This window comes from Papio anubis, chromosome 16 (assembly GCF_008728515.1).
Source record: "Papio anubis isolate 15944 chromosome 16, Panubis1.0, whole genome shotgun sequence".
NCBI classification, from domain to species: Eukaryota; Metazoa; Chordata; class Mammalia; order Primates; family Cercopithecidae; genus Papio; species Papio anubis.
The window spans coordinates 64211750-64232796 of record NC_044991.1 but is presented as its reverse complement, the minus strand read 5'-3'; the positions used below and the strand labels follow the sequence as shown (position 1 = coordinate 64232796).

Genomic DNA, 21047 nt, shown 5'->3' with positions numbered 1-21047 from the left:
TGAGGCAGGAGAATCATTTGAACCCGTGAGGCAGAGGTTGCAGTGAGCCAAGATCGCACCACTGCTCTCCAGCCTGGGCAATAGAGGGAAACTCTGTCTCAAAAAGAAGAAGAAAGCCACAGCTAGTCCTACATGCAAGTCCAGACTAGAACTAACTGCTTGAAACCACATTGCCTTCTCACCTTTCTCCTCTGCAGGTTATTGAGGTGGTGATCCGCTCAGAAGAGGGGCTCTCGAGGGACATGGTGAAACACCTGAACAGCATTGAAGAACAGATTTTGGAGAGTTTAGCATGGAGTCATGATTCTGCACTATGGGAGGCTCTCCAGGTTTCTGCAAACAAAGTTCCTACCTGTGAAGAAGTGAGTCTGGGCAAGGCTGATAATCCTATCATTAAAAAAAATAAAAAATAAAAAATAAAATAGCTTTATTGAGAGATAATTCCTATGCCATACAGATCACCCATTTTGAGTGTACAATTCAGTGGTTTTAGTATATAGATAGATATGTGCAGCCATAACCACAATTTTAGAATATATGCATCACTTCAAAAAGAAACGTACATCCTTTAGCTATCACTTCCCTACCCCTGTATCTTCTCCCTAGCTCTAAGTGACTGCTAATCTACTTTCTGTCTCCGTAAATTTGCCTATTCTAGACATTTCATATAAATGGAATCATAAAAATGTAGTTCCTTTTGACTGGGTGTCTGTCGCTTAGCATAATGTTTTTAAGGTTCATCCATGTTGTAGAATGTATCAGTATTTCATTTCCTCTTTTTTTTTAAGGTGGGGTTTCCCTCTGTTGCCCGGGCTGGTGTGCAGTGTTGCAAACGTGGCACACTGACTGCACCCTCAACTTCCTCGGCCCAAACGGCCCTTCTGCCTCTCAAGTAGCTGAGAACACAGGCACATACCACCACACCCAAACCCGGCTAATTTTTTTTTTCTTTCTGTTTTTCTTTTTTTAAGACGGAGTCTTGCTCTGTCACCCAGGCTGGAGTGCAGTGACGCAATCTCGGCTCACTGCAACGTCTGCCTCCCGGTTCAAGCAATTCTCTGCCTCAGCCTCCCGAGTAACTGGGACTATAGGCACCCACCACCACGCCCAGCTAATTTCTTTGTATTTTTAGTAGAGAAGGGGTTTCACCGTGTTAGCTAGGATGGTCTTCCAAAGTGCTGGGATTACAGGTATGAGGCACTGCGCCTGGCCTGTCTTCACTTTCTTGATGGTGTCTTTGAAATGCAAATATTTTTAATTTTGATGGTGTCCAATTCAGATATTTTTTTCTTCTGCTTGTGCTTTTTGGTATCATGTCTAGGAAACCGTTAAACTTATTTAAAATTTTTCAAATGTCTGTATAAAGATTGAACACTTTTCATTAGTGGCATTTAGAATTAAAAAATAAAAAACAGAGGCCGGCCACAGTGGCTCATGACTGTAATCCCAGCACTTTGGGAGGCCAAGGCGGGTGGATTGCCTGAGGTCAGGAGTTCGAGACCAGGCTGGCCAACATGGTGAAACCCTGTCTCTACTAAAAATACAAAAAAATTAGCCGGGCATGGTGGCACACACCTATAATCCCAGCTACTTGGGAGGCTGAGGCAGGAGAATTGCTTGAACCCGGGAGGCGGAGGTTGCAGTGAGCTGAGATGGTGCTGTTGCACTCCAGCCTGGACAACAGAGCAAGACTCTGTCTCAAAAATAAATAAATAAATAAAAATTAAAAATGTGTGCCCAGAGTTGTACACAAATTACATTTTTAATAGTAGTATCATGTGAGAAATCGAGGTGTTGTTTTTTTTCTCTACTTCTGTTATTCTTTTGTAACTCCTGTCTTTTGATTCTTCTTTGTTTTGTCTCCTTATGTACTTCATTAGTCTTCTTAAATTTTTCCCTAATCCCAAACTACTAGAACTGTCCAAGGCCAGGAGGAATTGAAAAGAAGATGGTTGCTTGAAATCTCTCTTCCATACTTCTTTGGTCTTTTGCAGCAGACAGTAACTTACTGGGCCACTCTTCAGTGTTCATCAGTTTATTTCCATTGAAGAACTTCAAACTCCTTCAAGTTCAAAAAAGCTGTGAACTCGAAGAAGGATTAGTATTGAAGCTGTTGCTCTTATAACTTACTAGTTGTATGACTTTGGGCAAATTTCACATTCAGATCCTCAATTTTCTCATCCCTAAATGGAGAATGATACTGCCTACCTCATAGGTTTAGTTCTTGTGGTTGGTAACTTACCTATATAAATTATAAGGTTAAATGAAATGAACTCTTTCCATAAGTTTGTTAACATTAAGAATTGAGCACTTTATCCAAGTTGTATTTTGTGAAGAAGTGAGAAAGAGAAATAAAATAGTAAAAAATAAAAGTTAAGAAAACACTTTTTCGGCCAGGCACAGTGACTCGCGCCTGTAATCCCAGTACTTTGGGAGGCTGAGGTGGGTGGATCATCTGAAGTCAGGAGTTCGAGATCAGCCTGGCCAACATGGTGAAACCTCATCTCTACTAAAAATACAAAAATTAGCTGGGTGTGATGGCATACACCTGTAGTCCTAGCTACTCAGGAGGCTGAGGCAGGAGAATTACTTGAACCCGAGAGGTGGAGGTTGCAGTGAGCCGAAATCGTGCCACTGCACTCCAACCTGGGCAACAGAGTGAGACTTTATCTCAAAAAAAGAAAAGAAAAGAAAACATTTTTAATAAGTTTTAATCAGCAAGTTTATATGTAAACCCAAGGGTTTTTGTTTTCTACAGGTTATATTCCCAAATAACTTTGAAACAGGAAATGGAGGAAATGTACAGGGACATCTTCCCATGATGCCAATGTCTCCTCTAATGCACCCAAGAGTCAAGGAAGTTCGAACTGACAGTGGGAGTCTTCGAAGAGGTAGGTTCAACATTGGTAAAGGAATGAAAAAGTAACAAAGGGTATTTGGGTTTTTTTTCAGAGAAAATTTTAAGTCTTGTGAGTATATTATTAAGAAATCTAATTTTTTCAGCAGGATTCAAAAAGGAGCTTGATGCTTGTGCCAGCACCCCTGTGTAGCTCATTGTACACTACATTATATACTATAATATATATATTATATACTATAGTGTATACTATGTTAATATAATTTTAAATATAATTTATTTAATAAATGTATGTAATCTTTCCTGAATGCTAATGGAGAACTGTTTAAATAAGCTAACGTCAGGCATGATGGCATCTTTCTGTAGTCCTAGCTACTCAGGAGGCTGAGGCAGGAGGATTGAGGATTGTGTTTGAACCCAGCCTGGGCAAAATAGTGAGACCCCCCTCATGTCCCAAAAAAAAGAAAAAGAAGAAAGGGAAAAAAAAAGATAAGTGTATTAGTCTCTTCTCATGCTGCTAATAAAGACATACCCAAAGCTAGGTAATTTATAAAGGAAAGAGGTTTGATTTACTCACAGTTCCACATGACTGGGGAGGCCTCACAATCATGGTGGAAGGCAAAGGAAGAGCAAAGGCACCTCTTACATGGCAGCAGGCAAGAGAGCTTGTGCAGGGGAACTCCCCTTGATAAAATCATCAGATCTCGTGAGACTTATTCACTATCAGAGAACAGCATGGGAAAGACCCACCCCCATGATTCAATGACCTCCCACCTGGTCCCTCCCATGACACGGAATAATGGGAATGACAATCAAGATGAGATCTGGGTGGGGATGCAGCCAAACCATATCACTAAGCTAAATACCTACTTTTCCAAATTTCACAAATTTATATTCTTCCTTTGCCTGTGTATGTCTCTGTAGAAAAACATTTAAAGCAAAATAAAATTTGTATTATCTTTGGAATGCTTAAGTTCATCTAATAAACTAGTTATTTATACTCTTAAAATAGTTCATTTTGAAACTCACCAATAGAAATATTTTAGTTCATTCTTCCTTATTTTCTTTTGTGACGTAGCGAGCTGATGTGTGCATCTTGTGGATTATATAGTTCTTGGATTTTAAAAAATCAGTTAAAATCTCCTGACCACATAGTATCCCTTAACAAATCTTAGATGAACAAGTATTCAGGTTACATAGTATGGTACATCCATTTTTGGACTCTGTGTGATTGTGTATGTGTGTTTGTCTGTCTGTCCGTCTGCAGTCCTTGCTTTACATGCAATGCAGGATCATAAAAATGACTGCAGGCCAGGCACAGTGGCTCACACCTGTAATCCCAGCACTTTGTGAGGCCGAGGCGGGCAGATCACCTGAGGTCAGGAGTTCAAGACCAGCCTAGCCAACATGATGAAACCCCGTCTCTACTCAAAACACAAAAATTAGCTGGCTGTGGTGGCGAGCGCCTGTAATCCCAGCTACTCAGGAGGCTGAGGCAGGAGAATCACTTGAACCCAGGAGGTTGCAGTGAGCCAAGATCACACCATTGGACCCCAACCTGGGAGATGGAGCAAGACTGTCTCAAAAAGAAAAAAAAAAGGCCGGGCGCAGTGGCTCACGCCTGTAATCCCAGCACTTTGGGAGGCTGAGGCGGGTGGATCATGAGGTCAGGAGTTCAAGACCAGCCTGGCCAAGATGGAGAAACCCCATCTCTACTAAAACTACAAAAATTAGCTGGGCGTGGTGGCGGGTGCCTGTAATCCCAGCTATTCGGGAGGCTGAGGCAGAGAATCACTTGAACCTGGAAGACAGAGGTTGCAGTGAGCTGAGATCACACCATTGCCCTCTAGCCTGGGTGACAAAGCGAGACTCCATCCCTAAAAAAAAAAAAGATTGTGTAAGGGCATAAAGTCAGGCATAGTGGCTGACGCCTGTAATCCCAGCACTTTGAGAGGCCGAGGCAGGTGGATCATCTGAGGTCAGGAGTTCAAGACCAGCCTGGCTAACATGGTGAAACCCCGTCTCTACTAAAAATACAAAAATTAGCCAGTCATGGTGGTACACACCTGTAATCCTAACTGCTCAGGTGGCTAAGGCAGGAGAATTGCTTGAACCCAGGGGATGGAGTTTGCAGTGAGCAGCGATGGTACCACTGTACTCCAGCCTGGGTATAGAGCAAGACTCTATCTCAAAAAAAAAAAAAAGCCTGGCGCAGTGGCTTACACCTGTAATCCTAGCACTTTGGGAGGCTGAGGCAGGCGGATTGCCTGAGCTCAGGAGTTCAAGACCAGCCCGGGCAACACAGTGGAAACCAGTCCCTACTAAAATACAAAAAATTAGCCAAGCATGGCAGTGTGCCCCTGTAGTCCCAGCTACTTGGGAGGCTAAGACAAGAGTGAGGCAAGAGAATTGCTGGAACCCAGGAGTGGAGGTTGCAGTGAGCCGAGACTGTGCCACTGCACTCCAGCCTGGCGACAGAGTGAGACTCCGTCTCCAAAAAAAAAAAAAACAAGATTGCATAAGATGTGAATACTCAGTAATTTTAATTTTTGGGAATAATTATAATTGTTTTTTGGCCTTTACAAATCTTGTCAAAATGTTAAACAAAAAAAGGCTCTTCTTACTGTCAGTTATTAATGTTTAGATAAATGAAAAAACAGTAAAAATATTCAGTATACTATAATTTAAAACTTTCAAAATATTGGGAATTATTTTCTTTTTTAAAAACTTACCAAGAATAGTAAAGATCATTTCAAGGGATTTGCAGCTAACTTTATGGCTTCAGCTCGAGTCTTGCCTTGAAATGTCACCTTTGAATGTACCTAGTCAGATTCAAGGGCTTACGTGGATTTCTTAGATATAAGGCATTCACATGAACTCTTGTAAAGGAGTAATGGAAACTACTATAGAAATTTGCACTTGTTTACTGAAGACGGGAAGTAAAAGCTACTTTCATAAGCCCAAGAATTATGGAAAGATTTTTATTAAACTGTTACTATTTTCCCAATCACCTCACTAATACAGAGAGCTTCTAAATCATCGCTAGGGGTCATTTTAATACCTTTTAAGCATGTTTTGAAAATGGATTACAGGGCCAGGCACGGTGGCTCATGCCTGTAATCCCAGCACTGTGGGAGGCCAAGGTGGGCAGATCACAAGGTCAGGAGATCAAGACTATCCTGGCTAACACGGTGAAACCCCATCTCTACTAAAAATACAAAAAATTAGCTAGGTGTGGTGGTGGCCGCCTGTAGTCCCAGCTACTCGGGAGGCTTAGGCAAGAGAATGGTGTGAACCCAGGAGGTGGAGCTTGCAGTGAGCTGAGATCATACCACTGCACTCCAGCCTGGGCAACAGAGCAAGACTCCATCTCAAAAAAAAGAAAAAGAAAGTAGATTACATGACTATCTAATTAGTGAATGTAAAAATAAATAATGAAGGCTGGGCATGGTGACTCAAGCTTGTAATCCCAACTGAGGCAGGTGGATCACCTGAGGTCAGGAGTTCAAGACCAGCCTGGCCAACATGGCGAAACCCTGTCTCTACTAAAAATAGAAAAATTAGCCAGGCATGGTGGCACACGCCTGTAGTCCCAGCTACTTGGGAGGCTGAGGCAGGAGAATTGCTTGAACCCAGGAGGTGGAGGTCACAGTAGGCTGAGATTGCACCACTGCAGTCCAGCCTGGGTGACAGCGAGACTCCATTCTCATAAATAAATAAATACTTTTGCTTTAAAAGCATATTATTGACCTACCTGTAAGGAATTATTGGTTGAGGGAAGAATTGTGGAAAAAGATTTAGAAAAGATGTAGGGTTGTAAGGGGCTAGAAAAAGCCGTGCAGCTGGTAGAGAGGGAATGGAAAGCAGATCCTGTGAAAGGATAGCACAGGAAGAAAGGCAAAATCCATAATCCTTACTTTATTTTTGATCAACACACTACTGCCAACCTTCAGATTAAGGCAAGGTAAGCAGATTTATATCATCTTTACTCATATCTTCTGATGGATTTACTGAAGATGATTCCATATCTACTAAATTAGAAAGCCAGAGCTACTGTCTTAAATTGCTGGGAGTGCAAATATGCACAAAGAGGCAAAACTGTGACCCAAATTCCTGATTTTGCTTTTGCTTCCCTTCTTCTCAGGTGCTCTTTACTAGGTATGATTGGGAGATATTGGACTATTACTAAAATTTAGTGCTCACATCATTCTACCTCTCAACCTCTACTTTATCCTTAATGTTTTGCTCCTTTAATTTAGGCAGAGGTTCAAGAAACCAGGAAGATGAGTGATCGTAATTTTCACGTTTTACCGTAGTGACTTATTTCATGCCTCTTTCTCCCAGTAGACTATATATTCCATGAGGGCAAAGGCCATGTTATTCATATCTAGCTAGTGCCCAGCATAAGTATCTCAACTCACTATCTGTTGAGTGAATGAGTAAACCTAATTTGTTATTTTGGAATACATTTCTGTTTTAAATTTATTATTTTTTTTTAGATATGCAACCATTGTCTCCAATTTCTGTCCATGAACGCTACAGTTCTCCTACCGCAGGGAGTGCTAAGAGAAGACTCTTTGGAGAGGACCCCCCAAAGGAAATGCTTATGGGCAAGATCATAACAGAAGGAACAAAATTGAAAATCGCTCCTTCTTCAAGCATTACTGCTGAAAATATATCAATTTTACCTGGTCAAACTCTTCTAACAATGGCCACAGCCCCATTAACAGGAACAGCAGGACATAAAGTTATAATTCCATCACATGGTAACGTTATAGTGCATTTGTTTTATATTTTTTCTGAGATAAAAATTTAAGAAATGTCTTAGTGGATTAGATCACATGGTTTTTCTAACTCATTATTTTCTCTTGAATCTATACTTTTTTTTTAATAGATTTGATTTTTTAGAGCAGTTGTAGATTCACAGCAAAATTCAGAGGAAGGTACAGACATTTCTCATATTCCCCCTTCTCCTACCAGAGGCATGTAGAGCCTCCCCCATTATCAGTATTCCACACCAGAATGCTACATTTGTTACAGTTGATGAACCTACATTGTTGACACATTACCCAAAGCCCATAGTTTACATTAGGGTTCACTCTTGGTATTGAATAATTTATTGATTTTGAGAATGTATAATGACATGTGGCTGTCACTATAGCTGCATACAGAGTAGTTTCACTGCCCTATAAATCCTCTGTGCTCCACCTTGTCTTTTGTTTTGAATCTATAGTTTTTTTTTTATTTTCAAATTTTATAAATTTACTGTCCTCTTTGTTTGTTTAGACTGATTTTACTTTTTCTTTTCTTCTGTTTTTATTTTTTGAGACAGGATCTCACTCTGTCACCCACGTTGGAGTACAGCAGCATGATCTCATCTCACTGCAACCTCTGCTCCCAGGCTTAAGTGATTGTCCCACCTCAGCCTCCTGAGTAGCTGGGACCACAGGCAAGTGCCACCACTCCCAGCTAATTTTTTTGTATTTGTGGTACAGATGGGGTTTTACCATGTTGCCCAGGTCTCGAACTTCTGAGCTACTTTTAAAATGTTCTTATCTGAGCTTACCAATATGTACGTACTGAGCAAAAATTCTGTTTTTTGACTAACATCTCAAGTGCTCAAAATGTTTTAAAAATTGCTTTTTTTTCCCAATAAATTTAAACTATAAACGCATCACAGGCACATACAAAATGAGAACAAAATTTGCTTTTTTTTTCAATAAATTTAAAGTATGAAAACAAAACTGAATATTCTTGTTTCTAGAAAATAAGAATTTATATGGGGCATGGTAGCTTTCACCTGTAATCCCAGCACTTTGGGAGACTGAGGCAAGAGGATCACTTTAGCCCAAGAGTTTGAGACCCAGACTGGGCAACATAGCAATATCCTATCTCTACAAAAAATTAAATTAGCTGGCGTGGTGATGTGTGCCTGTGGTCCCAGCTACTTGGGAGGCTGAGGCAGGAGAATCACTTGAGCCTGGGAATTTGAGGCTACAGTGAGCCGTGATCACGCAACTGTACTCCAGCCAGGACAACAAAGCAAGACGTTGTCTTAAAAAAAAAAAAAAGGTGGGGATACCGGGCACAGTGGCTCATGCCTGTAATTCTAGCACTTTGGGAGGCTGAGGTAGGTGGATCACTTGAAGTCAGGAGTTTGAGACCAGCCTGGCAAACGTGGTGAAACCCTGTCTCTACTAAAAATACAGAAAAAATATTAGCCGGGTGTGGTGGTGCATGCCTATAGTCCTAGCTACTCAGGAGGCTGAGGCAGGAGAATTGCTTGAACCTGGGAGGCAGAGGTCTCAGTGAGCAGAGATCAGGCCACTGCACTCCCACCTGGCTGACAGAGTGAGACTCCATCTCAAAAAAAAAAAAAAAAATGGCTAGCTGCAGCGGCTCATGCCTATAATCCTAGCATTTTGGGAGGCCGAGGCAGGCAGATGGCTTGAGCTCATGAGTTCAAGACTAACCTGGGTGATATGGCAAAACTCCCATCTCTAAAAAAATATAGGCCGGGCACGGTGGCTCACGACTGTAATCCCAGCACTTTGGGAGGCCAAGGAGGGTGGATCACGAGGTAGGAGATCGAGACATTCTGGCTAACATGGTGAAACCCGTCTCTACTGAAAATATTTTAAAAATTAGCTGTGGTGTGGTGGCATGCGCCTGTAGTTACAGCTACTCAGGAGGCTGAGGCAGGAGAATTGAACCTGGGAGGCAGAGGTTGCAATGAGCTGAGATCACACCACTGCACTCCAGCCTGGGTGACAAAGCAAGACTCCACCTCAAAAAGAAAAAAAAGTTAGCCAGGCCTGGTGGCTTGCACCTGTAGTCCCAGCTATTTGCAGGGCTTGAGGTGGGAGGATCACTTGAGCCCAGAAGGTCGAGGCCACAGTGAGCTGAGATGGCGCCACTGCACTCCAGCCTAAGTGACCAAGGGAGATCCTGTCTCAAAAAAAAAAAAAAAATCGCCGGGCGCGGTGGCTCAAGCCTGTAATCCCAGCACTTTGGGAGGCCGAGACGGGCGGATCACGAGGTCAGGAGATCGAGACCATCCTGGCGAACACGGTGAAACCCTGTCTCTACTAAAAAAATACAAAAAACTAGCCGGGCGAGGCGGCGGGCGCCTGTAGTCCCAGCTACTCGGGAGGCTGAGGCAGGAGAATGGCGGGAACCCGGGAGGCGGAGCTTGCAGTGAGCTGAGATCTGGCCACTGCACTCCAGCCCGGGTGACAGAGCCAGACTCTGTCTCAAAAAAAAAAAAAAAAAAAAAAAATCAATCATAACCTAGAATTACTATTTTGTAGCCTTCTTACACACACATATATGTATATATATAATTGACAAAATATGTATAGTTGACAACTTTCCTAGAACATATGCAGATTATTTCTAATAATGCTTATACATTCAGGTGTTGCAAATGATGCTGCAGAGATCACACTACCTATTTCCATGAATACAAATCAAGAGTCCAAAGTCAAGAGTCCTGTATCACTTACTGCTCATTCATTAATTGGTGCTTCTCCAAAACAGACCAGTCTGACTAAAGCACAAGAGGTACATTCAACTGGAATAAGCAGGCCAAAGAGAACTGGGTCCTTAGCACTCTTTTACAGAAAGGTATGTGTTTTTACAGCATTTAAAAAGAGTTTATATTAAATAATATGGAAGAAAGATTGAGTAACAGAGACAGACTTTGGTCTGTTTTTTTCCTAATATACATAACACAAAATTTACCATTTTAACCATTTTTAAGTGTACAGTTCAGTGGTATTAAATACATTCACATTGTTGTGCAGCTTTTCAGTATTACTACCATCTGTCTTCAGAACTTTTTCATCTTCTCATTCTGAAATTCTGTATCCATTTCTCCCTTTCCCCAGCTTCTGGCAACTACTGTTCTACTTTCTGTTTCTGTGAATTTGACTACTCTAGGTTCCTCATATAAGTGAAATCATATGGTATTTGTTTTTTGGTTTTTTGTGTGTGACTGGCTTAGCATAATGTTTTCTAGGTTCATCCATATAGCTTGTGCCAGAATTTTCTTCCTTTTCAAGGCTGAATAATATTCCATTGTATGAAGAAAAGAAAAAAAGAACAAAAGAAAAAATATTCCATCGTATGAATATGCTTTCTATTTAATACTACATTTTGTTTATTCATTCATCTGTTGATGGGCATTTGGGTTGCTTCTACCTTTTGGCTATTGTGAATAATGCTGCTGTGAACATTTGTGTACAGGTGTCTGTTCAAACCAGGCATGGTTGTTCATGCCTGTAAACCCAGCGCTTTGTAAGGCTGAGGCGGGAGGATCACTTGAACCCAGGGGTTTGAGACCACTCTGGGCAATACAGTGAGACCCTATCTCTATTTAAAAAAAAAAAACAGCCAGGTGTGGTGGCAGATGCCTATAGTCCTGTCTATTTTGGAGGCTGAGGTGTGAGGATCACTTGAGCCCAGGAGGTTGAAGCTACAGTGAGCCAAGATCGCACCACTGCACTCCAGCCTGGGCAACAGAACAAGGCCCTGTCTTAAGAAGAAACAAAAATAGCAACAAATATCTATTCAAATCTCTGCTTTCAATTTCTTTGGGTATATTCCCAGAAATGGGAGAGTAATTTAGTATTTCATTTTCTGAGGAACCACCGTACGGTTTTCCACAGTGGCTGGACCATTTTATATTCCCACCAGCAAGGCGCAAGTGTTCCAAGTTCTTCACATCCTTGCCAACATTTCGTGTTTTCTGGTTTGTTTGTTTTTTTGATAATGGCCATCCAATGGGTGTAAAGATACTTCTTATTATAATTTCGATTTTCATTTCCCTACTGATTAGTAATATTGAGTATCTTTTCATGTGTTTTTGCTCATCTATATATCTTCATTGTAGAAATGTCTATTCAAGTCTTTTGCCCATTTTTTTAATTATGGGTTTTGTTTTTGTTGAATTGTAGGAGTTCTTTATGTATTCTAGATATTAATCCCCTATAAAATATACTATTTACAAGTATTTTCTCCCATTCTATGGGTTGTCTTTTCATCCCATTGATGGTGTTCTTCACACATGAAAGTTTTTAATTTTAATAAAGTCAATTTATTCTTTTCATTTTTTGTCTCTGTTTTTGGTGTCATATACAAGAAATAATTGCCAAATCCAGTATTATAAAACTTCTCCCCTATGTTTTCATCTAAGAGTTTTATAGTTTTTAGCTCTTATATTTATTATGTCTAGTTTTTTTTGAGACAGTCTCACTTTGTCACCCAGGCTGGAGTGCAGTCGCGCAGTCACAGCTCACTGCAGCCTCCGCCTCCCGGGTTCAAATGATCCTCCCACCTCAACGCCCCGAGCAGCTGAGACTACAGGCATGTGCCACCATGCCCAGCTAATTTTATTTTTTTTTTTTGAGACAGAGTCTCACTCTGTTGCCCAGGCTGGAGTGCAGTGGCGCAGTCTCGGCTCACTGCAACCTCTGCCTCCTGGGTTCAAGCAATTCTCCTGTCTCAGCCTCCTGAGTAACTGGGACTACAGGCACATGCCACCACGCCCGTTTAATTTTTGTATTTTTAGTAGAGACGAGGTTTCACCATACTGGTTAGGCTGGTTTCAAACTACTGACCTCAGGTGATTCAGCCACCTTGGCCTCCCAAAGTGCTAGGATTACAGGCATGAGCCACCACACCTGGCCTGTGTTTGCATTTTTTTTGTAGAGACGGGGTTTCAGCATGTTGCCCAGGCTGGTCTGGAACTTGTGAGCTTAAGTGATCTGCCCGCCTCAGCCTCCCAAAGTGCTGGGATTACAGCCATGAGCCACTACACCCAGCCCATTTTAATTTTTGTATATGGTATTAGATAAGGGTCTAAAGTCATTCTTTTACACATGGATATCTTTTCCCAGCACTATTTGTTGAAAGACTGCCCTTTCCCATTGAATGAGCTTAGAATCCTTGTTGAAAAGTCACTTGAGCATAGATATGGGAGTTTAATTCTGGACTCTCTATTCTATTCATTGGACTATATGTCTATCTGTATTCAGTACCACAGTTTTGATAACCGTAGCTTTGTGTCAAAAGTTTTAAAATCAGGAGGTGTGAGACCTCCAACTTTATTTTTCTTTCTTAAGATTGTTTTAGCTATTCAAGATTTCTTGAGAGTCTGTATGAGTTTTAGGATAGATTTTTCTCTTTCTGCAAAAACATTGTTGGAATTTTGACAGAGATTGCATTGAATATGGACATTGCATTGGCTAGCATTGACATCTTAAGAATATTAAGTCTTCCAGTCCATGATCATAGGATGTCTTTTCATTCACGTCTTCTTTAATTTCTTTCAGCAACATTTTGTAGTTTTCAGTATATGTCTTTTGCAAGACAAGTCCTTGCTTAAGATTATTCCTAAGTATTGTATTATTTTTGATGCTATTGTAAGTAAGTGGAATTGTCTTAATTTCATTTTTTAGATTGTTCATTAATATAATGTAAAGGAACACAAGTGATGTTGTATTGATTTTCTTATCTTGCAGCTTTGCTGATTTATTTATTAGTTCTGTCAGGTTTTATGGGTTCTTTAAGTTTTTTGAGTTTTCCATACATAAGATTTTGTCATCTATGAACAAAGATAATTTTACTTCTTTCTTTCCAATTTGGATTCTTTTTCCTGCCTAATTGCTCTGGCTAGGAATTCCAGTTCTATGTTGAATACAAGTGGTGAAAGCAAACATCCTTGTTTTACTCCTGATCTTAGAGGAACACCTTTCAGGTTTTCAATTTGAGAATGATATTAGCTGTGGGTTTTTTATATACAGTTGACCCTTGAACAACATGTTTTTGCACTGTACAAGTCCACTTGTATACAAATTTTTTTCAGCCGACACAGAATGAAAATACAGTATTTGAGGGATGTGATACCTGTGTATATAGAGGGCCATCTTTTTGTACATGGGGATTCTACAGGGCGAAATGGAGGACTTGAGTATGCATAGATTCAGGTATATGCAGGGGCTCCTGGAAGAAATCTCCTGTGTATACCAAGGGATTACTGTATATCCTTTATTTTGTTTAGGTAGTTTCCTTCTCTCTTCCTAGCTTTTGGAGTATTTTTTATCATGAAAGGGTGTTAAATTTTGTCAAATGCTTTCCTGTATCACTTGAAATGATTATGTGGCCATTTTCCCTTTGTCCTTTTAATATGGTGTGTTATACAGATTGATTTCCTTATTTCAAATTATCCTTACCTTCTAAGAATAAGTTCTACTTGGTCATGGTGTATAACCCTCTTCATATGCTGTTGAATTTGTTTTGCTAGTATTTAGTTGAGGATTTTTGCACCAATATTCACAAGAGATAGTGGTCTGTATTTTTTCTTATGCTTAGTCTGGCTTTGCTGTCAAGTGATGTACCTTTAGCCACTTAAAAAATACATTTGACCTTTCAAGAGAACATTATGATCCTGGTGAGCTATAAGTTTAGACTCAGGCTCACAGGATTTGATTCTGTTTTCAGATCTAACTTACTTTTTTTGCTAGCTTGTATTCTTTTGCAACTTTGAGTAAGTAGTTGGCCAGCCTCTGGAATTAACTGAAACTCCATTGTGTTATGTTGCTGTAGAATGGAGTTCACTGTGGGACAAATACATGTTGGATCTCATGGGTGAATCTGAATCAGCGAAGAATCATTCTAAAGATTGATGGGATACTGTGAGAAGGCTATATATTCTTTTTAATTGTTTTTTTTTTTTAGAGACAAGGTCTTGTTCTGTTACCAAAGCTATAGTGCAGTGGCATGAATATGGCTCACTGTAGCCTTGAACTCCTGGGCTCAAGTGATCCTCCCTCTTTGACCTCCCAAAGCATTGGGATTACTGTGTGAGTCACCATGCCCAAGCCATTATTTATTTATTTACTTTTGAGACAGAGTCTTACTCTGTCTCCCAGGCTGGAATACAGTAGCATGATCTCGGCTCACTACAGCTTCTGTCTCCCAGGTTCAAGCAATTCACTTGCCTCACCCTCCCAAGTAGCTGGGACTACAGGTGTGCACCACCACACCTGGCTAATTTTTGTATTTTTAGTAGAAACGGGGTTTCACCATATTGGCCAGCCTGGTCTCAAACTCCTGACCTCAGGTGATCCGCCCACCACAGCCTCCCAAAGTGCTGGGATTACAGGCATGTGCCACCATGCCCAGCTGTTACTCATAATTTTTATTATAAATCTAGGCCAGGCATGGTGGCTCATGCCTGTAATCTCAGTATTTCAGAGGCCGAGGCAGGAGGATTACTCGAGGCTTGCAGTTCAAGACCAGCCTGGGCAACATAGCGAGACCCAGTCTCTACCAAAAACTTAAAAAATTAGCCAGCATAGTGGCACATGCCTGTAGTCCCAGCTACTCAGGAGGCTAAAGTGGAAGGATAACATGAGCCCATGATTTCAAGGCTGCAGTGAGCTAAGAAGGTGCTACTACACTCCAGCCCAAGAAACAGAGTAAGACCCTATCTCCAAAAATAAAAAATTAATAAAATAAATCTAGTGTGTTACCTTTTAAATTAGCATATGACCAGTTCTTATTATAATACTTAAATTATTTTAATATTAATGGAAAAGGACTAAAAACTGTTGACCTTAGACAATAACTTGAATTTGTCCTATCTCTTACAAGCACATTTTGAATCATCAGCTTCTGATAAGATAGACATGTTAATCAGATATTTATAACCAAACATGACTGCAGTGTATCCCACAACTAGATGGTTGGCTAGCCCATTCTGTTGCCCAGGTTGGAGTACAGTGACTATTCACAAGCACAGTTACAGCACGCTACAGCCCAAACTCCTAGGCTCAAGTGATCCTCCTTCATTACCCTCCAAGTAGCTGGGTCTACAGGCAAATTTAAGTGTATTTCTCTACTAATCGTTTTATTATTATTATTTTGAGACAGGGTCTTGCTCTGTCGCCCAGACTAGAGTGCAGAGGCACGATAATGGCTCACTGCAGTCTACCTCCCGGGCTCAAGAGCTCCTCCTGCCTCCTGAGTAGTAGGACCACAGGCGTGCACCACCCCATCCAGCTAGATTTTTTTTTTTCTTTTTTTTTTTTAGAAAGAGAGTCTCGGCCGGGCGCGGTGGCTCAAGCCTGTAATCCCAGCACTTTGGGAGGCCGAGACGGGTGGATCACGAGGCCAGGAGATCAAGACCATCCTGGCGAACACGGTGAAACCCCGTCTCTACTAAAAAATACAAAAAACTAGCCGGGCGAGGTGGCGGGCGCCTGTAGTCCCAGCTACTCGGGAGGCTGAGGCAGGAGAATGGCGTGAACCCGGGAGGCGGAGCTTGCAGTGAGCTGAGATCCGGCCACTGCACTCCAGCCTGGGAGACACAGCGAGACTCCGTCTCAAAAAAAAAAAAAAAAAAAAGAAAGAGAGTCTCACTGTGTTTCCCAGGCTGGTCTCTAACTCCTGGGCTCAAGCGATCCTCCCACCTCAGCCTCCCGAAGTGGCTGGGATTACAGGTGTGAGCCACCATGCCCAACCAATTGTTCTTGTAATAATTTTTTTTTTTTTTTTTTTTTTTTTAAGATGGAGTCTTGCTCTGTCCCCCGGGCTGGAGGGCAGTGGCGCGATCTCGGCTCACTGCAAGCTCCACCTCCCGGATTCCCGCCATTCTCCTGCCTCAGCCTCCCCAGTAGCTGGGACTACAGGCGCCCGCAACCGCGCCCAGCTAATTTTTTGTTGTTTTTAGTAGAGACAGGGTTTCACCGTGGTCTCGATCTCCTGACCTTGTGATCCGCACGCCTCGGCCTCCCAAAATGCTGGGATTACAGGCGTGAGCCACCGCGCCCGGCCAATTTTTTTTATTTTTAGTAGAGACAGGGTTTCACCATGTTGATCAGAACGGTCTCAATCTCCTGACTTCGTGATCCACTGCCTGAGCCTCCCAAAGTACTAGTATTACAGGTGTGAGCCACCGCGCCTGCTAATAATTTTTTTTTTTTTTTTTGAGACGGAGTCTTGCTCTGTCACCCAGGCTGGAGTGCAGTGGCGCGATCTTGGCTCACTGCAATCTCTGCCGCCCGGGTTTAAGCAATTCTCCTGCCTCAGCGTCCTAAGTAGCTGGGATTACAGGTGTGTGCCACCAAGCCCGGCTAGTTTTTGTATTTTTAGTAGAGACGGGATTTCAGCATCTTAGCCAGGCTGGTCTTGAACTCCTGACCTTGTGACCCACCCGTCTCAGCCTCCCAAAGTGCTGGGATTACAGGCGTGAGCCACTGTGCCCAGCAATAATTTTTTATATGTCCTCTTTTCTCTATGCTAAATAAATCTTCCTTAATTTATACTCTTCCTCAATCATGTTTTTCTCCATTCTTTTGTCACTTGCTATCATGGAAAGTCTTAGCTCACGCTCTGAATTAGATAGTTTTATATTAAGATAAAACATGAGGAATTTTTTTTTTTTTTTTTTTTTTTTTTTTTTTAGATGGAGTCTCGCTCTGTCGCCCAGGCTGGAGTGCAGTGACACGATCTCCGCTCAGTGCAGGCTCCGTCGCCTCCCGGGTTCACGCCATTCTCCTGCCTCAGCCTCCCTAGAAGCTGGGAATACAGGCGCCCACCACCACGCCCGGCTAATTTTTTTTTTTGCATTTTCAGTAGAGGTGGGGTTTCACCGTGTTCACCAGGATGGCCTCGATCTCCTGACCTCGTGATCTGCCCGCCTCGGCCTCCCAAAGTGCTGGGATTACAGTCGTGAGCTACCGCACCCAGCCGAGGATTATTTTTTACGTTTTTATATCAAATCCTATTTCTTTCACAGTACCTCTAACGTGTTTTCTGACCTTGGGCATAGTGATTATCTATTTATTTCTTAGATTTCAGTTTAGCCGTTTGAAAATAATAGTAGCTTAAACAAGAGAATTTATCTTTTACGTAAAGTCTTTGTAAGTAGTATGGGACTGCTGTGGTTACCATGACCATTAAGAACCCAGGTCCTGGCCAGGCGTGGTGGCTGACGCCTGTAATCCTAGCACTTTGGGAGGCCGGGATGGGCAGATCACGAGGTCAGGAGTTCGAGACTATCCTGGCTAACATGGTGAAACCCCATCTCTACTAAAAATACAAAAAAATTACCCGGGCATGGTAGCAGGCACCTGTAGTCCCAGCTAATCAGGAGGCTGAAGCAGGAGAATGGCGTGAACCTGGGCAACGGGGTTGCAGTGAGCCGAGATTGCGACACCACACTCTAGCCTGGGCAACAGAGCAAGACTCCATCTCAAAAAATAAAAAAACCCAGGTCCCTTCAAGGATTTTTTGGCCGTTCTCAACACAAGGTTTCTAACTCAGTCCATGATGACTGCTTCCCTTCCAGATATCATATCTGCATTCTAGCCAGCAGGAAGAAAAAGAGCATGCCTCCTCACCTTCAGAACCTGTCCTAGAAGTTACATACACCAGTGCTGTTTATTTCCCACTTAGTCATGTAGCCACTTGTAGAATTTATTTATTTATTTATTTATTTTTTGGAGACAAGATCTCGCTCAGTCACCCATGCTGGGGTGCAGTGGCAAGATCATGGCTCACTGCAGCCTCAACCTCCTGGGCTCAAGCAATCCTCTCACCTCAGCCTCCTGAGTAGCTGGGACTATAGGCACAGGCTACCACACCCAGCTAATTTTTTAATTTTTTGTAGATAAGGGGTTTCACTATGTTGCTTAGGATGGTTTCAAACTCCTGGACTCAACCAGTCCATCCACCTCACCTTCCCAATGTGCTGGGATTACAGATGTGAGCCACCGTGCCCAGGCAGAATTTTCAAAGGGGCAAATATAGTCTTTATTACAGGAAGCCAGGTGTAAATGTCAAGGGTTCTGTTATTGCAGAAGAGGAGACAGACACTGGAAAACAACTCATTTATAGCTTCTACAACCATTCTTTGTCTTCTGTTCCTTTCAATTATAGCTCATTTATTTTCATTACATTGTGGGTTTTGGAGCAACTGATTCTCCAAGGAATTTCATCTTTTAGGGAAACCCCTTCTTTGAATGAAATAGTCTCCAGAAGTATAAACAAAACATATGAAAGCAGGGCTGCTTTGGTTGACAATTAGGATGGTTGAGGGAGAGTCTTGCTCTTTTCACAACCTTTACTGGCTTCTCTTCTCTGTCCCTCCACCCCCTCCTATGCCTAAGGACTGTTTAAAATACAGAGCTTGAAAATATAGCGGTTTCCCCATTTACTTACCGTTTTTAATTTTCAAAATGGCAAATTATTGCCTCTGATAATTAACCTAAGTTTGAAAGAAGTAAGGCTTTTTTTGGTGAATTCTTCATTTTGAATGTTGTTTTAGAATCTAACATCCTTTTCCTTTCATTTAATTATAACCTACTCAGTATAGATAAGAAGCTAGAAAATATAAAAGGAACTGAAATGTCTGAATCTATAATAAATTCAAAATAACCATTCACTGAGTAAATTATAACGATTATCTATGCTGAACTCAGTGTGATGCTGGTGTTCTATGCCTAAATAGAATTTACCGTGAATGTTAGAATCAAAAGCCTGCCAGCATATGTGTATCCTGTAAGCATTGGATCAGTTCTGTAAAAGATACTTTACCAAGTGTTACTTAATTACATATTATTTTTAATTCTTCTAGCTAGGACTATATCTCTTATCTTATCCTTTCATGAATATAAAGTTCTAGCGTCTTTCCCTCTGCTCTGACCCTACTGTTTCCTCAGCATGGCTGGACCAGAAACAAGGGGAGAGGATACAGAAAATTTGTTTGCTGTAAAATAAATCACTGGTGGCTTTGGAGTCAACTATTTGTCTCTCTTTATATTAGATTACTGAGTAGCTTAAATTAGTTTTTAAGCTCAGTTTGTAGGTATTTTTCTGCCAAAGATAATTTTCTGTAAGGGGTAACTTACTTTCTTTTTTTTTCCTCTCTGGAAATTTAAAGACATAGTTTGGGCCGGGTGCGGTGACTCACCCTGTAATCCCAGCACTTTGGGAGGCCGAGGCAGGCAGATTGCCTGACCTCAGGAGTTTGAGACCACTCTGGGCAACGTGGTGAAACCACATCTCTACTCAAATACAAAAAAAAAAAAATTAGCCAGGCATGGTGATGCTTGCCTGTAGTCCCAGCTACTTGGGAGGCTGAGACACAAGAATCACTTGAGCCCGGAGGCGGAGGTTGCAGTGAGCCAAGATCGTGCCACTGCACTCCAACTTAGGCTACGGAGTGAGACTCTGTCTCAAAAAAAAAAAAAAAAGAAAAGAGTTTGAATAGAATAGTCTGGTTTAGGAATACCACATCAGGGTTATCAATTCTTAAAATAATAAAAGTCTTGCAGGATCTTAGGGCCAGGGAACTGAACTGAATTTATTTTCACATGCTTTAAAAAAAAAAGCTTTGTATCTTGTTTAACATTCCTGTTTTGTTCCCATTGTGCTCATAAAAAGTGTAGAATATAGGAGCAATTTTTAAATGGTTTTGCTTTCTGACTCATTTTGGAGTCAAACGTATATTATTTGGCATGTTAGACCTCCTAGCAATTTTACCTGAACCCAAAGAGAATAGACAGAGACTTCTGAGCTTTGAAAAATTATGCGTTCGGGCCGGGCACAGTGGCTCACACCTGTAATCCCATTACTTTGGGAGGCTGCAGTGCGTGGGTTACTTGAGGTCAGGAGTTAAAGACAAGCCTGGCCAACATGATCAAACCCTGTTTCTACGAAAAATACAAAAATTAGCTAGGCATGGTGGCCTGCAACTGTATGCCCAGTTACTCGGGAGGCTAAAGCAGTAACTGCTTTACACAGAAGGCAGAGGTTGCAGTGAGGCAAGATGGTGCCACTGCACTCCAGCCTGGGTGACAAAGCGAGAATCCACCTAAGAAGAAAAAAAAAAGAAAAATTATGTATTCATAATTGTCATGATGCAGGTAAATCTATATTTCAGTTTTTCTTTACATAGTTGGCAGCATAGAGTAATAGATGACATCTTTAAAAAAAATTTTCAAGTAGCTTTGCTTTAATCTATATCCTCCTGCCATAGCAGTGAACTAGTGCTATAGAACAGAAATTTTATTTAATTTAGTATATCACCAGCCTGTGTTTTTAATCTTGGTCTGAAAGCCCATGTTCATGGTAAGACATAAAAATTTGAGAAATGATTTACTTGGTGTTTTGCATCAATGTG

General features: G+C 41.5%; 1 protein-coding gene across 9 annotated transcripts in view; it reads left to right on the top strand.

Annotated features, from left to right (window-relative positions):
• Positions 1 to 21047, top strand: part of RBL1 (RB transcriptional corepressor like 1) — an 87645-nt gene that overhangs the window by 46075 nt on the left and 20523 nt on the right. For all 9 annotated transcript variants that reach the window (XM_021921070.2, XM_021921067.2, XM_021921069.2 and 6 more), the window contains 4 exons: positions 198 to 362; positions 2759 to 2891; positions 7357 to 7623; positions 10275 to 10483. In XM_021921070.2, coding sequence (XP_021776762.1) covers positions 198 to 362; positions 2759 to 2891; positions 7357 to 7623; positions 10275 to 10483 — 774 coding nt within the window. The remainder of the gene's footprint in view (positions 1 to 197; positions 363 to 2758; positions 2892 to 7356; positions 7624 to 10274; positions 10484 to 21047) is intronic.